The sequence below is a fragment of the Elephantulus edwardii genome, unplaced genomic scaffold (assembly GCF_000299155.1).
Source record: "Elephantulus edwardii isolate Elephantulus edwardi_28Jun2011 unplaced genomic scaffold, EleEdw1.0 scaffold00036, whole genome shotgun sequence".
Classification (NCBI taxonomy): domain Eukaryota; kingdom Metazoa; phylum Chordata; class Mammalia; order Macroscelidea; family Macroscelididae; genus Elephantulus; species Elephantulus edwardii.
The window spans coordinates 9,365,985-9,383,222 of NW_006399786.1; the positions used below are offsets into that span (position 1 = coordinate 9,365,985).

Here is a 17,238-nt window from a genome sequence, read left to right on the forward strand (position 1 = left end):
AAAATCTCTGTAAATGTTTATGAAAATTAATAAAATATAATTATAGAAAAAAAAAGAAATGGCTAGGTTGGCACAGGATAAAAAAAAAACAAAACATTGCCTTGTTTAATCACTGTGTACCATAGAAATAATGTATATAGTTTTGCCTGTTAACTGTAGTACTGTGTGAAAATGTTCTCTTTTTTTCTTTTTATTAGGATCAGAATCTGAAGTGGTAAGTCCAGATTGCTTCATTGTTTTTACTTGTGTTTAAGTTTCAAATGTTGAGTATATTTTCTAGTACAGAAAAGTTAAGAAATCATCTGGAGTGTTTTCTTTCTTTTTTTTTTTTCTTTTCTTTCTTTTTCTTTTAGTGTATTTGAGACAGGACTCAGAATAAACGAACTCTGTTAAATATCAAATAATTCCCATTTAGATTATCTTCTGTTGAGCTGAAATAGGATTGTTTCCTGGTGAAATAAAGTAGAATTTTATAGTCATGGAAATTATTGCACTGTTTTAATGAATTCTGTGTGTAGCTCAAGTTGGTTTAGAATGTGTTAGTATGAACAGAATGATATTTAGTTTTTCTGCACTAGAATTCATTTTTTAAAAACATTTGCTACTTTGGAAACATTTGTAGATTTATTTATAGTATACTGACTCAGAAAGTTAATTAATAATTGGAAATATTTCTAATTTAGTATTTTTGAAAATGAGCATCTTTAAATCTTTTCTAATATGAAAATCATGATGGAAGTGAAGGAAATTAATTTTTAGTAAAACCAATTTAGATTGTATCCAGATAAAATGCATAGTTAATGCTAATGCTTTTTAGCCATGACCCTAAGTTAGAAGTCGGACTAGGCCTGAGAACTGTACAACGTTTAGATACAAAGGGGGAAAAATTCAAACTGTCAAGTAAAGCAAACACAGCTATTCAGCTTTAGTACGTTGGTTTCCTCACTTCTTAAATGCAGTCTAGTTTTGTCCTGGTGTCAGGATGTACTAGAAGAATGTGAACTCTTCAGATACATTTCAGTCCTTGATGTTATTAGCTGTTGTCTAGTCAAGGCTTCAGGGCCTTACTCGAGACTCCATGCACAGTGGAATGATGCACTGTTAGTCCAATCAAGTGGCATTTTCATGATCACTTGTGAATTGGATTGTTTTAATTCACAGGGCTTTATTCACTGGTTTGGTTTGAATGTTGTTTTTGAAGAAGATTGCTATGCACCTTTCTTCCTAGTTTGCCTCTGTCTACAAGGAGCTAGATAAACTTACTCAGCCTTTTAGCAATGCAAAAGCATCCACTGAAAAGTGGGTTGCCCATGAAGTGTATTGGTTGGGAATAAAAATAGAATCTTCCAGATGGAAAATAAGAATTCCACCACTGACCACTGTTGTCTCCCAGTCTTTATTATTGTTGTCGTTGTCAGTTAGTGATAGAGATTAATGGTGACCTCATGTGCAAGTTAGAACCATTGTATAGACTGACCTTTCAGAAGCAGATCACCAGGCCACTCTTCCAAGGTACTTGTTTGAGGTTTTGAACTCCCAGCCTTTTGGCTGGTAGTCAAGTGCTTGACATTTTATGCTGCTCAGGTACTCCTCAATCTGTTAGTGGAGATTAATTCTGAGTTAGAAATCTCTAGAGCAGTTTTACTTAGTTCTTGTCTTAAACTCCATCTGTTTCTTATTTAGGGATAATGTTTTAAAACAAAGGATGAGTTCTTTAGATTAGCATAGTCTTAATTGGTGTGCTTGTAGTTCGGGATAGTACTGATTACCAAGGGTGGTTTTGTTTTTTTGATGTGCATTAATTATGTAGTGTTTGTTGTAAAGAGGCTGTAAACAAAGCAGAACATTATCAGGCAGGCACCATGGAAATGTTTGTTTGCTTTCAGAGAATTGTTTGACATTATAGTTAAGCCTGAATGTTCTACTGTCCTGCATTCTTAAAATGGAATATTATGTTGTTTCTCAGTTTGGGTAGTACTGAATTTTAAACTGGACATTTTACATGAGTAACTTTTTTGTTGTCAAACCTTTTAGAATTTATATTTTTTATGTTTTTGAATTGTAGAAGAAAAATCTTTTAAAGTGGAAAATAATAAAAATTAAGAAAGTGCTCAGTGTATTTAGTTTTTTAATGATGAGTAGGTTTCTTAGAACCATTTGGATGTGATACCTTGTTTTTAAAGGAAGTTTTTATATCAAAGTAACTTTGTTGGGTAAATTAATAATATGTATTTTAATATACAATTAAGTTTTAACTTGTAAAAATCTTTTTTCATCCAACTTCCTAAAAAAAAAAATCATTGTACATCCCAGCGGGCTCAACAATCAAAAATCAAGTAAGTTGTTTTTTTTCTCCCCCCATAAAACCACACATAATGTATCTAATAAGGGACAACGGAAGGAACTCTGTAGTTTACTATTGAGCAAGTCTACACCTTGCCATTGTTTCTTATGTATTTAGTTTTTTACCAATCATTGTTACGATCATATTAAAAAAAACTTAATTCTAGGCCTGTTATCTGATTAATACTTGTACTTGGTTTATATTTGAATCACTTTTTCACTGGAATGTTTCATGTGATTTCACTTTTAAGTCACTGTTTCCATGTGGGAAAGCCTTTCGCAGGTGAACTGATATAATATAGGCATATGATTTAGTAGAAAATGTAACAAAATTTTTAACTTTTAATATTTTGAGTAACATTTCATAAAAACATTCTCTATGAGTTAAAAGTAAAAATTGCTAACTGTGTAACTATGAAAATGTCAACCTATCTAGCAAATATTTGAAGTTATTTTTAATGTTTTATTAGTCATTTATCTAGATTGTATTATTAGGATTGTAATAGAAGGAAACCTAAGGCAACTCAGCGGGAGCTTAGTATCTTCACTGAAATTCAGAGAGACTGAGACTCTTTAATTTCTCTGATCAAGGTGCTCTTTTACATAGTCATCTAAAATGACTTGAAAATGTTAAAACAATTTATCCATTTTAGTTCTGGGGAAATACAAGATGATACTCTTCTGTAGTAGACAAATTGGTCTACCTGATGACAGCAATAGAGAAGAGTGTTATAGTCATCTAATAATAGTTACAATGTTTGGGGCATAAAAGAATCTCTCTACAGAGACATCAAAATGGCGGGATAATTAATAGCTCTGTTCTTACGGAATTTAAAATCTAATTTGAAAGTGAGACACCTCTACATTTTTAAAGATTTCAGTGGTCCAGTATTTAATTTTAACTCATTTTTTTCTGCTGTCTCTACTTGGAATTCTTTACATCCAGATTTTGATATTGCTTTATGCCCAGTGCAGTAACTTCCACTGAATGGCTGTGGGACTTTGCTTCACATTTCTGAACTTGTTTTTGGAAGTAGGAATAAAAATGTTTATCTCTTTTGCTATTAGGTATAAATGAGAGTATAAAAATAAAATGTATGTGTACATAGGGTCGCTATGAGTCGCAGGCGACTCGACGGCACGTAACAACAACAACAAAGGCAGATTCCTCTTTGTGTGTATATATATATATAATATAATATAATAAATGTGTGTCTGATGAAAAAAAGTAAAATAAAATGTACAGTAACTGTTTAGAATAAATGTTCTTTGATCGAATAGTAAATAGAATAGTAAAAAGAGAAGACTCTCAGTTTTGTAAGTATTAGAACTCATTTGTTTAGGCATTTTACACCTTACTGCTCTCTTAAAAATAGTACAGGTCATAGAAATTAAATTACTTCTGTGGATTGGCAGCTGCTTTGCTAGTTCATTCTTAAAATAGAGCACTTGTTTATTGGATTGTAGTTTTTATCTTGACAAAACATGAAAGGAGCAACAATTTTAAGATTTTTTAAAATTTTTCTCTTTTACTAGGTATGACTGGTATCAAACAGAATCTCAAGTAATTATTACACTTATGATTAAGAATGTTCAGAAGAATGATATAAATGTGGAATTTTCAGAAAAAGAGGTCAGTGTAGTCTTTGAAACATTTTTAGATGTTGAGATTAAAAACTGTTAAATGCAAGAATATTATAGTATAGCTTGAAGTTTATCAGCTGTATGCCATTTCTCCCTGAGATTATATGTAAGTATTAAATTGAACCTGAAATACTACCTTAAATATTGATTCATTAAGTTTTGAGTATAGGTTTATTTATAGTCTTTTGTTTAGAATTGGAATTGAGGGGGAGCTCTGGTGGCCTAGTGGCAAGAAGCTGCAACTATAATCCCAGAGGCTCACGGTTCGAATCCACCAGATGCTCTGCCGGGAAAAGGGAGGGACAATCTCCTCCTGTGCCAGTCAGATCTGTTTTGACGGTACACTCACACAAAAATAAAAAAAATAAAAAAAAAAAAAGAATCGGAATTGAAAGCAGAGTTTGATAGACTTTAATGAGATGTGTGGCTTACTTGTACTTATGTGATATAATTTATGAAAAAGGCTTAGTTTTGCTTTATGATGCATGTCTTGTAGTTCATTAACCATGTTAAATGAATTTAGCCTCTAATAATGTTAACCAGTAACAGAGCACCTCATAATAGATATTAAAGCTGTATTGTCACTTGAATACATGGGTTTTTTTTGTTATATTATGAGAATGTATATGCAGGATACAGGATAGGTTCTCAAATTTGATATTCCATGTAAATTGTTTAAAATCAAGCTGCAAAGGTTTTGAAAGTCTTTACGTGTATCCCCTGATTACAGAAAGTTTACTTTCTGCCACTTTGCTTTTACAAAAGACTTAGATTGGTACATGTTTTTGCTAACTGAAAGGGTTCCAAAGAGGACTTCTTTAATTTCTTGAGACTGTTTATAAAAAGCAGTGGAAAACAAAAAGTGTTTATCATTTGTTTTACAGTGAGCTGCTAAGGTAGGATAGCATGCATTCTGAACAGAAAAAATGTCATTGTCAAATTCCTTTCCTCTGAAATGTTTCTGAAGTGGAAGTGGTGTGAAGTGAACATGCAGTTACCATTCATTTACATAAGGAACAAATTTTGAGCATTCTAAGACCATAAAATAACTACCAGCAAATCATACCAAATAACATTATTGAACATTTTATTTTAGGTTTCATGAATTATTTGGTATGATTTGTTTTATAGGAACAGTATACTTTGAGTTAGTTGGGGAGAATCTGTAATTTTATAAATCATTTTAAATTTCATTATATAAATTTAGAAAATAATGATGCTCATTTTATGTTAAGTTGTCTGCTCTGGTGAAACTTCCTTCTGGAGAGGATTACAACTTGAAATTGAGACTTCTTCATACCATAATACCAGAACAGAGCACATTTAAAGTACTTTCAACAAAGGTAAGATATTTGGGAATGATTGCTTTTAATTCAGTGTTAAAATATTATTTACACCTGTATGTTTCATAAGGTGAAAAATAAATGGCTTCTTTCAATTATATACCTTTAAGATAAGAGATTCTTAAATAAGAGCAATAACTGTATTGTTTTCATGTTTTAAAATTTTCCTTAAATTGTGGTGAATATATATTACATAATATTTGTCATTTTAACAGACTTCATATATACTACTCAGACATTCATTAACAATGTTAATGACTTAGGAGTATACAAGAATTTTCTCTCCTAAAAAGTAGAACAGTGGAATATGAACATTTACTTCGGCCAAATGTTATTTATGTACTTAGATATAACAGTGCGCTTCCCTTTAAAATTTGATGATATCTTTATGAATTTGTCAAAGCTGATTTGTTTTCATATGTAAATACTATTCTTACTCTAGTTTATACAGTTTAACAGGACAAACTACCAGAAAGATCCATCTGCCTTTCCCTCTCATCTTTTTAGTTAAGTTCTGCTTGAGGTTCTTTTACTGTGGAATAATGAATAATTTTAAATTGACATTTGAATAATCCTATAGTTTACAGATTCCTTTTAATTCTTTTTTTCAAATAAGGAACAGTGATTTTTGTAAAATACAGTATAATCAGATATAGTCTAGAGAGCATTATGATGAATAAACTTAGTCTCATAAGGACAAATACTACATAAAACCATTACTTTAAAAATGGAAGTATAACTAGTTAGAAGTGTGAATGCCCATTGAAGGAGAAGGGGGTGTGAAGGGAGCAGAAAAAGGGGAAGGGTAGGGATCACCGGGATAGCAGAGTTTAGTGGGTGGATGTGGGGGTGGGAAAGATTCAGCAGGGACTGGCGATGAGGTGCTAATAGGCATAGATCAGTAGTGATTGGTCGTATGAAATACAGTATGAATATATGAAACTATAAATGCAAGGTTGAATAAAACAGTGTATATGATGAAATCATAACAAAAAGGGTAAAAATACAGAGTGGAATTATAATTCAAGGGACAGTTTAAATCTCAGTCAGAAGGTGGTGGTGTTATGTGCAATAGAATCTCTTGCAACTCATAGCAACCCTATTACAGCAGCTCTGAATCCTGTCCTGAGTGAGCCAGTCTCACTGATTCCAGCACACAAATTCTCATAGAACCAGTTACTGTATAGGTCCATCTCATCCAGGGTCTTCCTCTCCTGCACTGTGCCTCCTCCCTTCGGAACATGATGCCCCTCCTTGCCACATGCCCAAGTATGAGTTGGAGCTTCAAAAATCCTAGCTTCCAGGGAGTAACTTGGTTTTACCCTTTCCAGGACAGATCTATTTGTTTTCTTGGAAGTTCATGGTATGTTCAAGACTGTTCTCCAGTACAAATGCATCAATTCTTCTTTTGTCATCCCTAGTCATTGTCTGTCTAGCTCTCTTGATACATAGCAAGTAACTGCAAAGACCATAGCCTGGATCATGCACACCTTAGTCTTTAGACTGACATTGTTTCTTTTCAGTACTCTGGAGAGGTCCCTGACAGCATATTTATTTACTAAACTATTAATTTTAATAGATTGAAAAAGTATGGAGACAGGATGCATCCCTGACTGATTCCTTTCCTGATTTTGAACCATGCAGTGTTTCCTTGCTCTATTCTGAGGACTGCTTCCTGGTCCAAGTATAGGTTTTGCATAAGCACTATCAAGTGTTCTGGGTTTTCCATTCTCTCCTTAAGGCTCGCAACAGTTTTTTGTGATCCAACAGTCAAGTGCCTCTGCATAGTCAATGAGACACAGACATTCCTCTGGTACTCTTTGTTTCTGCCAAGAATCAGCTGGCATTGGCGATAATGTCTCTAGTGCCATGTCCTCTTCTAAACAAAGCTTGTATTTCTGGTAGTTCTCTGTCAATATACTGTGCCAGTCATTTCTGGATAATCTTTAGCAGGATTTTGCTAGTGTGTGATATTAGTGAAATTGTTCGATAATTTCCACACTCTGTGGATCATCTTTTTTGGAATGGAAATAAATATGACTCTTTTTCAGACAGTTGGCCAGGTAGTTTTCCTCCAGATTTCTTGGTACATCCAGGACAGCATCTCTTTGTTGAAATGTGTCAGTTGGTATTCCATCACTTCCTGAGGCTTTAGTTTTTGCCAAGTCCTTCAGAGCAGTCAGAAGGTGTAGATAAAACAGCTATGAGATATCATCTCACCCCAGTCAGAATAACAGAAATTAACAGAACAACAAGCAACAAATGCTGGCAAGGTTGTGGAGTAACTGGAACCCTTATTCACTGTTGGTGGGAGTGTAAAATGAGGCAACCACTCTGGAAGGCAGTATGGTGCTTTCTCAAAAAGTTGCAAATAGAGATACCATTAGACCCAGCAATTCTACTATGGGGAATACACCCCAAAGAGACCATAACTGACATCCAAGCAGATATGTTATGCACATCCATGTTTGTTGTGGCTTTGTTCACAATAGCAAGGAGTTGGAAACAACCTAAGTGCCCATAAACAAACGAATGGATAGAGAAGCTTTGGTATCATTCACACAATAGAATACTACGGTGAATTGAAAAACAGGAACGCATGAAATATTATTCAAAATGGGTGAACCTGGAAGACATTATGCTGAATGAAGTATCTCAGTCACAAAAGGACAAATACTGCATGGTGCCACTGTTGTAAAACAGGACTGACCTCGGGGTTGGGGGGAGACTGAGAAAGATGGTTTTAGTAAATGTATACTGCATTGAAACAGATGAGGGAGAAAATTATTTAAGAGGGATATGTTATTAGGTATTTTTATCATGACAGGAGTCCAGAGCGAAGGTTGTATAGTGGAGTGGACCTGGGAGGAGGGATCGTAAAACAGTGAAAGAATTTTTCTTTCACTTTTCCAAGAGGATAGTGCATTAGGGAGAGGATTGGGAAGGAAGAAAAGTACAACAATGAATGAATTGAAATTCAAAGTCTCTGTAAATTTTCATTGAAATTAATAATAAATTTTAAAAAAAGGTATAGACAAGACAAAATTTGTAGGGGAAAATACTGAACTGAAAAAGAAAAAAAAAATCAGATTTCCATTCTGTCTTTTGAGCTTAAATGAATGACAGATTATAACTAAATGTTTAGCATCTAAAATAAAGGATATGGGCTAATAGACTTTTTTTTTTTTTGCTAATTGACTTTTGAAATAATTTTTAAATGTTAGATTGTCTAAGACATATGAGTTAATTTGAATGAATGATACAGGTGGATTTCATTTTACTTGATTCCACAGTCAACATCCTTGATAGCAGCAGTCAAGAAATGCAAAGATGTACTGCATTGGGAAAATCTTTTGTCAAGAACCTCTCAAAATGCTTAAGAGCATGGATGTCAGGTTAATGAAAAAGGTGTGGCTGATCCAAGTCTAGGTCTTTTAATGCATTTGAAAGTTGGACAGTGAATAATGAAAATTAACGAAAAATCAAACCTTTGAAATGTGAATTTGGAGAAGACTAGTGAATATTTCATGGATTACCAAAAGAACAAATCCATTTTGCAGAAGTGCAACCAGGAAGTTCATTAGAGGCAAGGATGGTGAAATACATTGCTTCAGATACTTTGAACATGTTGTCAGAAGGGACCAGTCCTTGGAAAAAAGACATCATGAAAAGTCAGAGAAAGAGACAAGAGACTCTAAACAAAGCAATGGGCTTGAGAATGTTGGAGATAATGAGGGTGGTGCAACATAGGGGAAGTTTTTCTTCTGCTTATAGGATTGCTATGATTTGTAGTTGATGTATGGCTGATAACAAGAGTGAGCTCTGGTGGCTTAGTGGTAAGAAATTGCACTGTCAGTCCAAAGACCTATTGCTTGAATCACCAGCTGCTCCATAGGAGAAAGATGAGCAGTCTCCTATGTGATTAAATGCCTCTGAAAACTCACTATCAGCTCTGAGTTGGTCTCTACTCAGTTATGCGCAACAATAACAACATACCTCTTTGAGACACATCTGTTGCAATGTAGCAATGCTGCTGACTGTAGAATTTAATTCTAAGGACATCTGAATTTCCCTATTAGGAGATTGGATCAATGCTGACAATTTCCTAGAAAATGATAACTGGGTCTGTGGAAAGAACAGACACTTGCAGAGGGTTGCAATAGGAAGTGGAAGGTATAGAAGCTGTAATATTTTTGGCATCTAATTAAAAGAATCTGACAACCCCCCGAATATTGTAAAGAAAAAAAATAAATTTGAGATTTCGAACAGAAGGCTGAGAAATTTTTATTCCTTGGCCTCATCCACATGCTTTAATTTGTTTAATAAAAGCATTTTGATGGAGCTCTGGTGGCCTAGTGGCAAGAAGCTGCACTGCAATCCCAGAGGTACACGGTTCTAATCCACTAGATGCTCTCCTGGAGAAGGAGGGACATCTCCTCCTGTACCAGTCAGATCTGATTTTACGTTACACACGGAAATTTTTTTTTTTTGGAAATTTTTTTTTAAAAAAGCATTTTGGATAATCTCATATTAAACTGGTAAATTTGGGAGAGATGGATCAAAAAAATGAGTTTAGTATGTTGTTTTTCTTGTATGTATCTCTATCAAGAGGTTGCCATTTGAAGTAATTTAAATAATTTGAAGTAATTTAAACTGGTTTGAGTGAAGTGATAAAATTTAAGAATTTATATATTCTTAGAGAGGATTAGTATGTTATAAATATATAAATCTGTGACTGTAAGCAGATTTAAGTTCTATTTTTAAAAAATTTTGTAATCATAGTTTGTAACTAGTCTCTACTCCCCTTAACTATGTATTCAGTGTCTCTCTGTGTGTGTATGTGTGTGTGTGCACGTGCTCTGACTTCCCATTTTTAAATGTCCCATAACTACTGGTCTTATTGCTTTATGTGTATATTTCTTCTCCCTTTTTTGTAGTTGTGTGAGCAAAAGAAGTATCTTACTTAGGTACTTACATGTACCCCAGTTAGTTTGTAGATAAAATACAGGATATCCAGCTAACTTTGTATTTCAGTTAATGAAAGTATATTGTTATATTTTGACTTGCTGGTTGTGACTAGCCTGTTGATTCATACATAGTTCTCAATAAGAATTTACATGAATACATCTAAAAATGACATTCTGATACTAGTCCTTTGAAGTTGGTTACTATTTCATGGATGAGAAACAAAGCTGCTGTTCCTGAGCCTTAAGTGCCTTCCCCAAGTTTACATGGTGAATTCTTGATCCTAACTCCCTTCCGACTGCTAAAACTAGTACTGCTTTGCTTAACATTTTCTAAGTTCTATATTGAAGAGTAGGGTGTTCTCAAGATCCTGACTCCACAGCACAGTGTTAACGGTAAGTCCTCAACTCCTAATTGAAAGATGGTGGTTGGATCTACGAGCTGCACTGAGGGAGAAAAATGTGGCAATTGACTTCCATAAAAGTTTACAACTTTGGAAATGGTCTTGCAGTCCTGCTATCCTTTAGTAGTGCTATAGATTGGAAGCAGTTTTTCACAGTACTGTGTATTTTGGTTTGGTTTAGATCCTATTAAAACTGTGTGTTATGGAAAACATAATGAAATAATTATTCTAATTATGTAGGAGAAATCTGAGTCCTTACCTTTTTCATACAGCAGAGGGAGACAGTGTTAAAAATATTGAAAACTTTCCTGGGTTCTTGGGCTTATTTAGTGATGGCACTGAGAGGGAAAAATGCTGAAGTAATTTTCCATATGAATTTAAATATTTTCAGTTTAATTTGTGAATTGATAAAAGCATACATTTTGGAGAATCTGTTAAAATTCTTCATAATTGATATGATTTTTAAAAGAGCTATTTCTTTGCTTTTCAGAATTAGGATTTCTTTCCTGCCTTCAAGGTTGAATGAACATTGCATATCAGTGTTTTACTTAAATGTTATATAATTTGCAGTGAATATAGGAAGAATTAACTCTTATATTAATGAAATAGCATTTAACTAAATAGTTCATATTTAATAATATGCTCTTGTAAGCCAGAATTAATATTACTTCAGTATCTTTGATACCAGCTTTTATATGTGCTTACTAATCTATTTTCTCTATAAAGAAATGTTGGGTTTTTATTTGTTCTGTTTAGTTAATTTCATGACGGCATTCTCTGATCACTGTCACAAGATTATGATTCTAGTACAGAAAAAGCTAGACTGAAAAACTAATTTTAAAGGTTAATTTTATTCCCTTCTCAAAATCCTTTGGAGTAAATTTGCTCTTGGGAAAAGTAGTGCTTGTAGTACTACTATTCTTAGGCAAAGTAATTTTTCTGTATTTTACCAACGTAAAATGTGAAAACTTATATATAACATGGATGACTATAAAAGAAAAACCGTTTATCTTTAAACACTAAATAATCTCTGTTTATTCTAAAAGTTCTCAAATTTTAAGTAATAAATTCTTACTGTGAATATATAAGGGATAATCATAGTGATATACCAGAGTAGGGGATGCCAGACCATGAATTTTTGTTGGGCTTCTTTTATTTTTGATACAATAGTGGTGGTAATAGTGAGGATATTATTTTGTTTGCTTGTTTGAGTTAGTTACTGGCTTCAGTCACTTGTGGGTATAATGCAACAGTCTTGCCATCTTTTAAAATTCTTGTTTTTATTTATGTGTCTTCTAAAGCAGTACTTTTACCTCATTGGCTCTTTTGTAATATGTTTTTAAACTTTGAAATATGGATATTGTTTTCATACCCTTGAATGCTCAATAGTGACGGATACCAGTGGATAGAGGGAGGGGCTGAAGGAATTAGGAAAGATCCATTGGGGATCTGAAAAGATGGGGTAATAGTGAGCAAAGATCAATGGTGATTAATTTTATAAAACTATATGGGAAGGACTGTATGAAACACATTGCAAATGAAAGAATGTTAAACAAAATGTATATAAATGAATATATATGCATGTAAATGAAACACAATGTATACAAATATTGTATGCAAACCAATATAAAATAAAAATAAGTTTTTGAACATTTTTATGTAATCACTTTTTTGTCATCCACTTTTTAAAAATTTTTTTTTACTAATTTTAATGAAAGTTTACAGAGTCCATGGGTTTCCTTTCAATTCATTGTTGTACTTTTCTCCCTGCCCAACCTCTTCCCCAAAATAATTTTTTTAAAAGGAAGGTGGGGATTAAAAGGGAAGGAACCAACCTTATATTGTTTGACTTGTGGAAAGATTTATAGTAGGCATCATTTTTACAGTTTTAACCACATGATAGGTACAGTGCTGTGTACTATCTTATTTAGTCCTCACAGTCATTGGGTGAGATTTTTACTGTGTAAACTACTCCAGTAGATTTTCAGAGACAGTAAATCACATGGGAGGAGACTGCCCATCTTTTCCCATGGAGCAGCTGGTGGATTTTAACCATGTACGTTGAGGTTAGCAGCGCAATTTCTTAACACTAAGCCACCAGAGCTTCCTATGGGAAATTATTTTTACTCTTTTTTTGCAGGCATGAAACAGAAAACCAGAGGAGTTACTTAATTTGCTCAAGTTTTTAAACTAATTATAATGATGTTCACTTGTTGGGTATTTGTCAGATAGAGTGCTATACTCTTCATCCTCACTGCTCAGGCATGTTACAGTTATTTCTGTAAGACCTTTTTTGTTTGTTGTTCTGACAGGTCGCATATCCTTTGCCAGCTCCACTATTTGAACTTATCAGTAGTTTTTCAGTCCTTTTTTTCCCTGCCCAACTTTGACTTGCATTTGAAACTTGAATACTTAGATTGAAACAGATGGACCTTGATCATTAGTGACTTCTTTACAGTTAAAAATAGAGATGTTTTGCAGTATGTTTACCCAGTACAGTAGTACATCATTTAAACCTTAAACAATTCTCAATAGAAGGGAGCTCTGGTGGCCTAGTGGCAAGAAGCTGCACTGCAATCCCAAGGTTACATGATTCAAATCCACCAGATGCTCTGCTGGAGAAGGAGGGGCAATCTCCTCCTGTACCAGTCAGATCTGATTTGACAGTACACACACAAAAATAATAAAATAAAAAATGAAAAAAAAATTTCTCGAGAGAAAGAAATCATTGCCATGAACTAGAAACTAACTCATAGCTGACCCTCCAATGGGTTTTTATAGCTGTGAATTTCACAGTTGCTCATCCTTCTCCCATGGAACACTACCTCCATACTTCGTTCTAGTCAACTAGATATTTTTTAGTACTTACATCTTTTCATATATATGACACATATATTTTTGTTGATGGGGATTTTTAAAATTTGTGGCTTGAGTGAAAGTTTGTAAAACATTATTTTCTGTCTTATAAAATTTTGCTTTGTAACACTGACTACAATAAGTCACAGTGTCCTATTTTTGATGATAGTTCTTTAGGTTATAATAGATGAAAATGCAGGTTTTTGTTTGTTGGTCTTCAAATACATTAAGGAACGTTTCTGTTTGTTTAAAAAGCACATTATTCAAGAGCATGGGTTGAAACAGCATATAGACTGAATTTAGTAAGGATCAGGGTGATTTGCACCTTGTTTTCTAGGACTTCATTTCCAGATTAGTTGAAAAAGAAGAATAAGTGACGTTTTAACATTGAGAATAATATTAATAGCCCTTTTCATTAATTGTAACTGTGTCATTGCCAGGTGATGGATTTATTTTTACTTTTGATAAAGATCTTAGCAATGACAACTTAAAAATAATCGGAACTATCACTTAATATTGTAAGTGAGAAAATAGTGGTGATTTTTTTTTCCTTTATAAAAAGTAATTATAGATCATTTCAGGGGGAATTTTAGTAACTTTTATAAAACACTTGGTTTTTTTAATGTAGAATTTAAACAAGCATATTACATTGAAAACACTTTTTTTTTCCTGTCTCAGTGACATTTGTTTCATTATCTTTTATTTCAATTAAAATCATTATTTTTTAATTTTTTTTAAATTGTTATTGTATTATTTTTATGTGTACTGTCAAATCAGATCTGACTGGTACAGGAGGAAATTGCCCCGTACTTCTCCAGCAGAGCATCTGGAGGATTTGAACCGCATACCTCTGGGATTGCAGTGCAGCGTCTTGCCACTAGGCCACCAGAGCTCCCTTTAAAACCATTATTTTTGTTACCACTCTCTGCTCCTAAAACCACTGCTCATTCATATCATAAATTCATAACTGATGACAAATATTGGTGGCTTTTCCTATATTGATATTTTTAAGGCCTTTTAAAGTAATAGATTTTAAATGTTAAATTCAAATGGTAGAAAGATGATCAGTAATTGCTAATTGAAGTGAAATTTAAATGATTTATCTCGTAAATAAGTAAATCAGCCAAGTAAAATTAACCAAGTAATGCTCTTAATTTGATTCAGACTTATTGTGACCCTACATTGGATTTCAGAGGCTGTAAATCGTAATCAGAGCAGATTGCCTCTCTTCTGAAGGGTGGCTGTGGTATCTAACCACTGATCTTTTTTTTTTTTAAAAAAAAATTTTAATTTATTATTAATTTCAGTAAAAATTTACAGAGACTTTGGATTTCCATTCATTCATTGTTTCACTTTTCTCTCCTTCCAACCCTCTCCCCTAGTACACTACCCTCTTGGAAAAGTAAAAGAAAAATTCTTTCATTGTTTTACAAACCGCCAGGTCCACTCCACCATGTAGCCTTCACTCTAGACTCCTGTCATGACAAAAATACCTAATCACATATCCCTTTTAAACAGTTTTCTCCCTCATCTGTTTCATTGCAGTATACATTATTGAACCCATCTTTGTCAGCCTCTCCCCAACCCCGAGGTCAGTCCTGTTTTACAACAGTGGCACCATGCAATATTTGTCCTTTTGTGACTGAGATACTTCACTCAGCATAATGTCCTCCAGGGTCACCCATTTTGAATAATAGTGCATGAGTTCCATGTTTTTCAATGCAGCGTAGTATTCTATTGTGTGAATATACCAGAGCTTCTCTATCCATTCGTTTGTTGATGGGCTCTTAGATTGTTTCCAACTCCTTGCTGTTGTGAACAAAGCCACAGTAAACATGGGTGTGCATAATATATCTGCTTGGATGTCAGTTATGGTCTCTTTGGGGTGTATTCCCCATAGCGGAATTGCTGGGTCAAATGGTATCTCTACTTGCAACTTTTTGAGAAAGCACCATACCGCCTTCCAGAGTGGTTGCCTCATTTTATACTCCCACCAACAGTGAGTAAGGGTTCCAGTTTCTCCACAACCTTGCCAGCATTTGTTGCTTGCTGTTCTGTTAATTTTTGCTATTCTGACTGGGGTGAGATGATATCTCATAGTTGTTTTAATTTGCATCTGTCTTGGGGCTAGGGATTTTGAACATTTCTTCATGTGCTTGTTAGCCATCTGAATGTCTTCTTCGGTGAAGTGTTCGTTCATATCCTGTGCCCATTTTTCTTTTAGATTATTTACTTTTATCTTGTTGTGGTGACCACTGAGCTTTTAAATTAGCAATAGAACATGTAATGCATTATTCCACTTTGGCACACTTAGTTATGAATAAATTTTTTTGTAAATCTATAGTTTGATTGCATTTTTATAAAAATAAATTTTTAAAATCTTTTTGAAAAACATGACAATATAAAACTAATTATGTCCTTAAGGTGTATAATGATTGTTATGCTATTTAATATTTTCAATAAAAATGTTCGGTTTTGCCAAACTTGGGGTGTGTGGGATGGAGTTACATTATTTGAGAAAGTATGAGAGATATTGAGTGCTCTTTCAATATGTATTTAGAGTATGCATAGACTGTAAGGATAAACCTTTATTAGAGAATAAGATCTTATTAAAAAAAGAACCCCAAAACCCCAAGCTAGTTGCTATGGATTTGATGCTGCCCTAATGTGTGTAGAGTGGAAGTGCACTGCACAGTGCTTTCAAGGCTTTACTCTTCGGAAGCAAATCTCCAAGCTTTTTTTCTGAGGGCTCTTTAGTTGGGTAAGAACTTTTGGTAGCATCAGTAAGTAGCACTTAATCCCTTTTGGACCACCCAGGTTCTTAAATGCTATTAGTACATCCTCATGTGAAAGGAACAGAAAACAGGACATGGGGCACAGGACCATGGTCATCTCTCTGAAAGGACCAGAGGGAATGAGAATAGCACAGCTCTTGCTGCCCCACAATAGAAAGCAGATAGAGCCAGTAGCCTAACCTTACGGTACCACTAGAGCTACACCAGCAGCAAGAAGTTTGTTTATTCATTGCTGATTCAGACTGTGGTACCAAGAGTGTGTTTTATCAGGGAAGTAAATTGGAGAGTAGGAGAGCCAAAGACTATGTCACTCAGTGCAAGTCCAGGTTTTAGCCCAGAAGTCCAAGACACACTTCTTCAATTAGTCCAGGCTACAGTTTGAATTCAGCAGTCTGCTTTTCCTACCTTCATCTGGCAAGAACAGCAAAACCTTTAACTGTGACCTTTATCGTAGGCTCCTCTGATTACACTTTGCCACAGTTTCTCCACAGCAGTGCCACAGTCTCTCCACCACCATCACCAGGGTCTTGCTCCAGTCTCTCTCAAGTCTAGTTGACCAGTGTGAGAAGTACACTCTGGTTTAGCCTAGTCTCATAGCTATTAATGATTTACAAAACCATGTGTCTGCAGTTAAGGTAGCTGGAGACCAGAGGGGAAGCTAAGGTAATGGTTAAAAAAAAAAATCAATTTTAGGCTAACACTGCAGCTCACCCTCTGGCTCTTCTAGCCATTATTTCTCATTATCTAAAGGATAACCCTTCCCTTTGCTATCATCTGTATTTTGGGGAATGCATAAGCTAGCTGCTTTACTTCTTATGTCTTAATCTTCCCATTTTAAATAGCCAGATTTTAATTTGCCGAGTCTTATCAACAGAAATGGAGCTGGAGA

The 17,238-nt window shown here is 34.2% G+C and overlaps 1 protein-coding gene across 1 annotated transcript in view; it reads left to right on the forward strand.

Annotated features, from left to right (window-relative positions):
• The window catches only part of SUGT1 (SGT1, suppressor of G2 allele of SKP1 (S. cerevisiae)), a 57,370-nt gene that overhangs the window by 23,498 nt on the left and 16,634 nt on the right, over positions 1–17,238 (forward strand). Inside the window, exons 7-10 of the mRNA XM_006884571.1 lie at positions 198–214; positions 2,314–2,336; positions 3,880–3,976; positions 5,223–5,330. Coding sequence (XP_006884633.1) covers positions 198–214; positions 2,314–2,336; positions 3,880–3,976; positions 5,223–5,330 — 245 coding nt within the window. The remainder of the gene's footprint in view (positions 1–197; positions 215–2,313; positions 2,337–3,879; positions 3,977–5,222; positions 5,331–17,238) is intronic.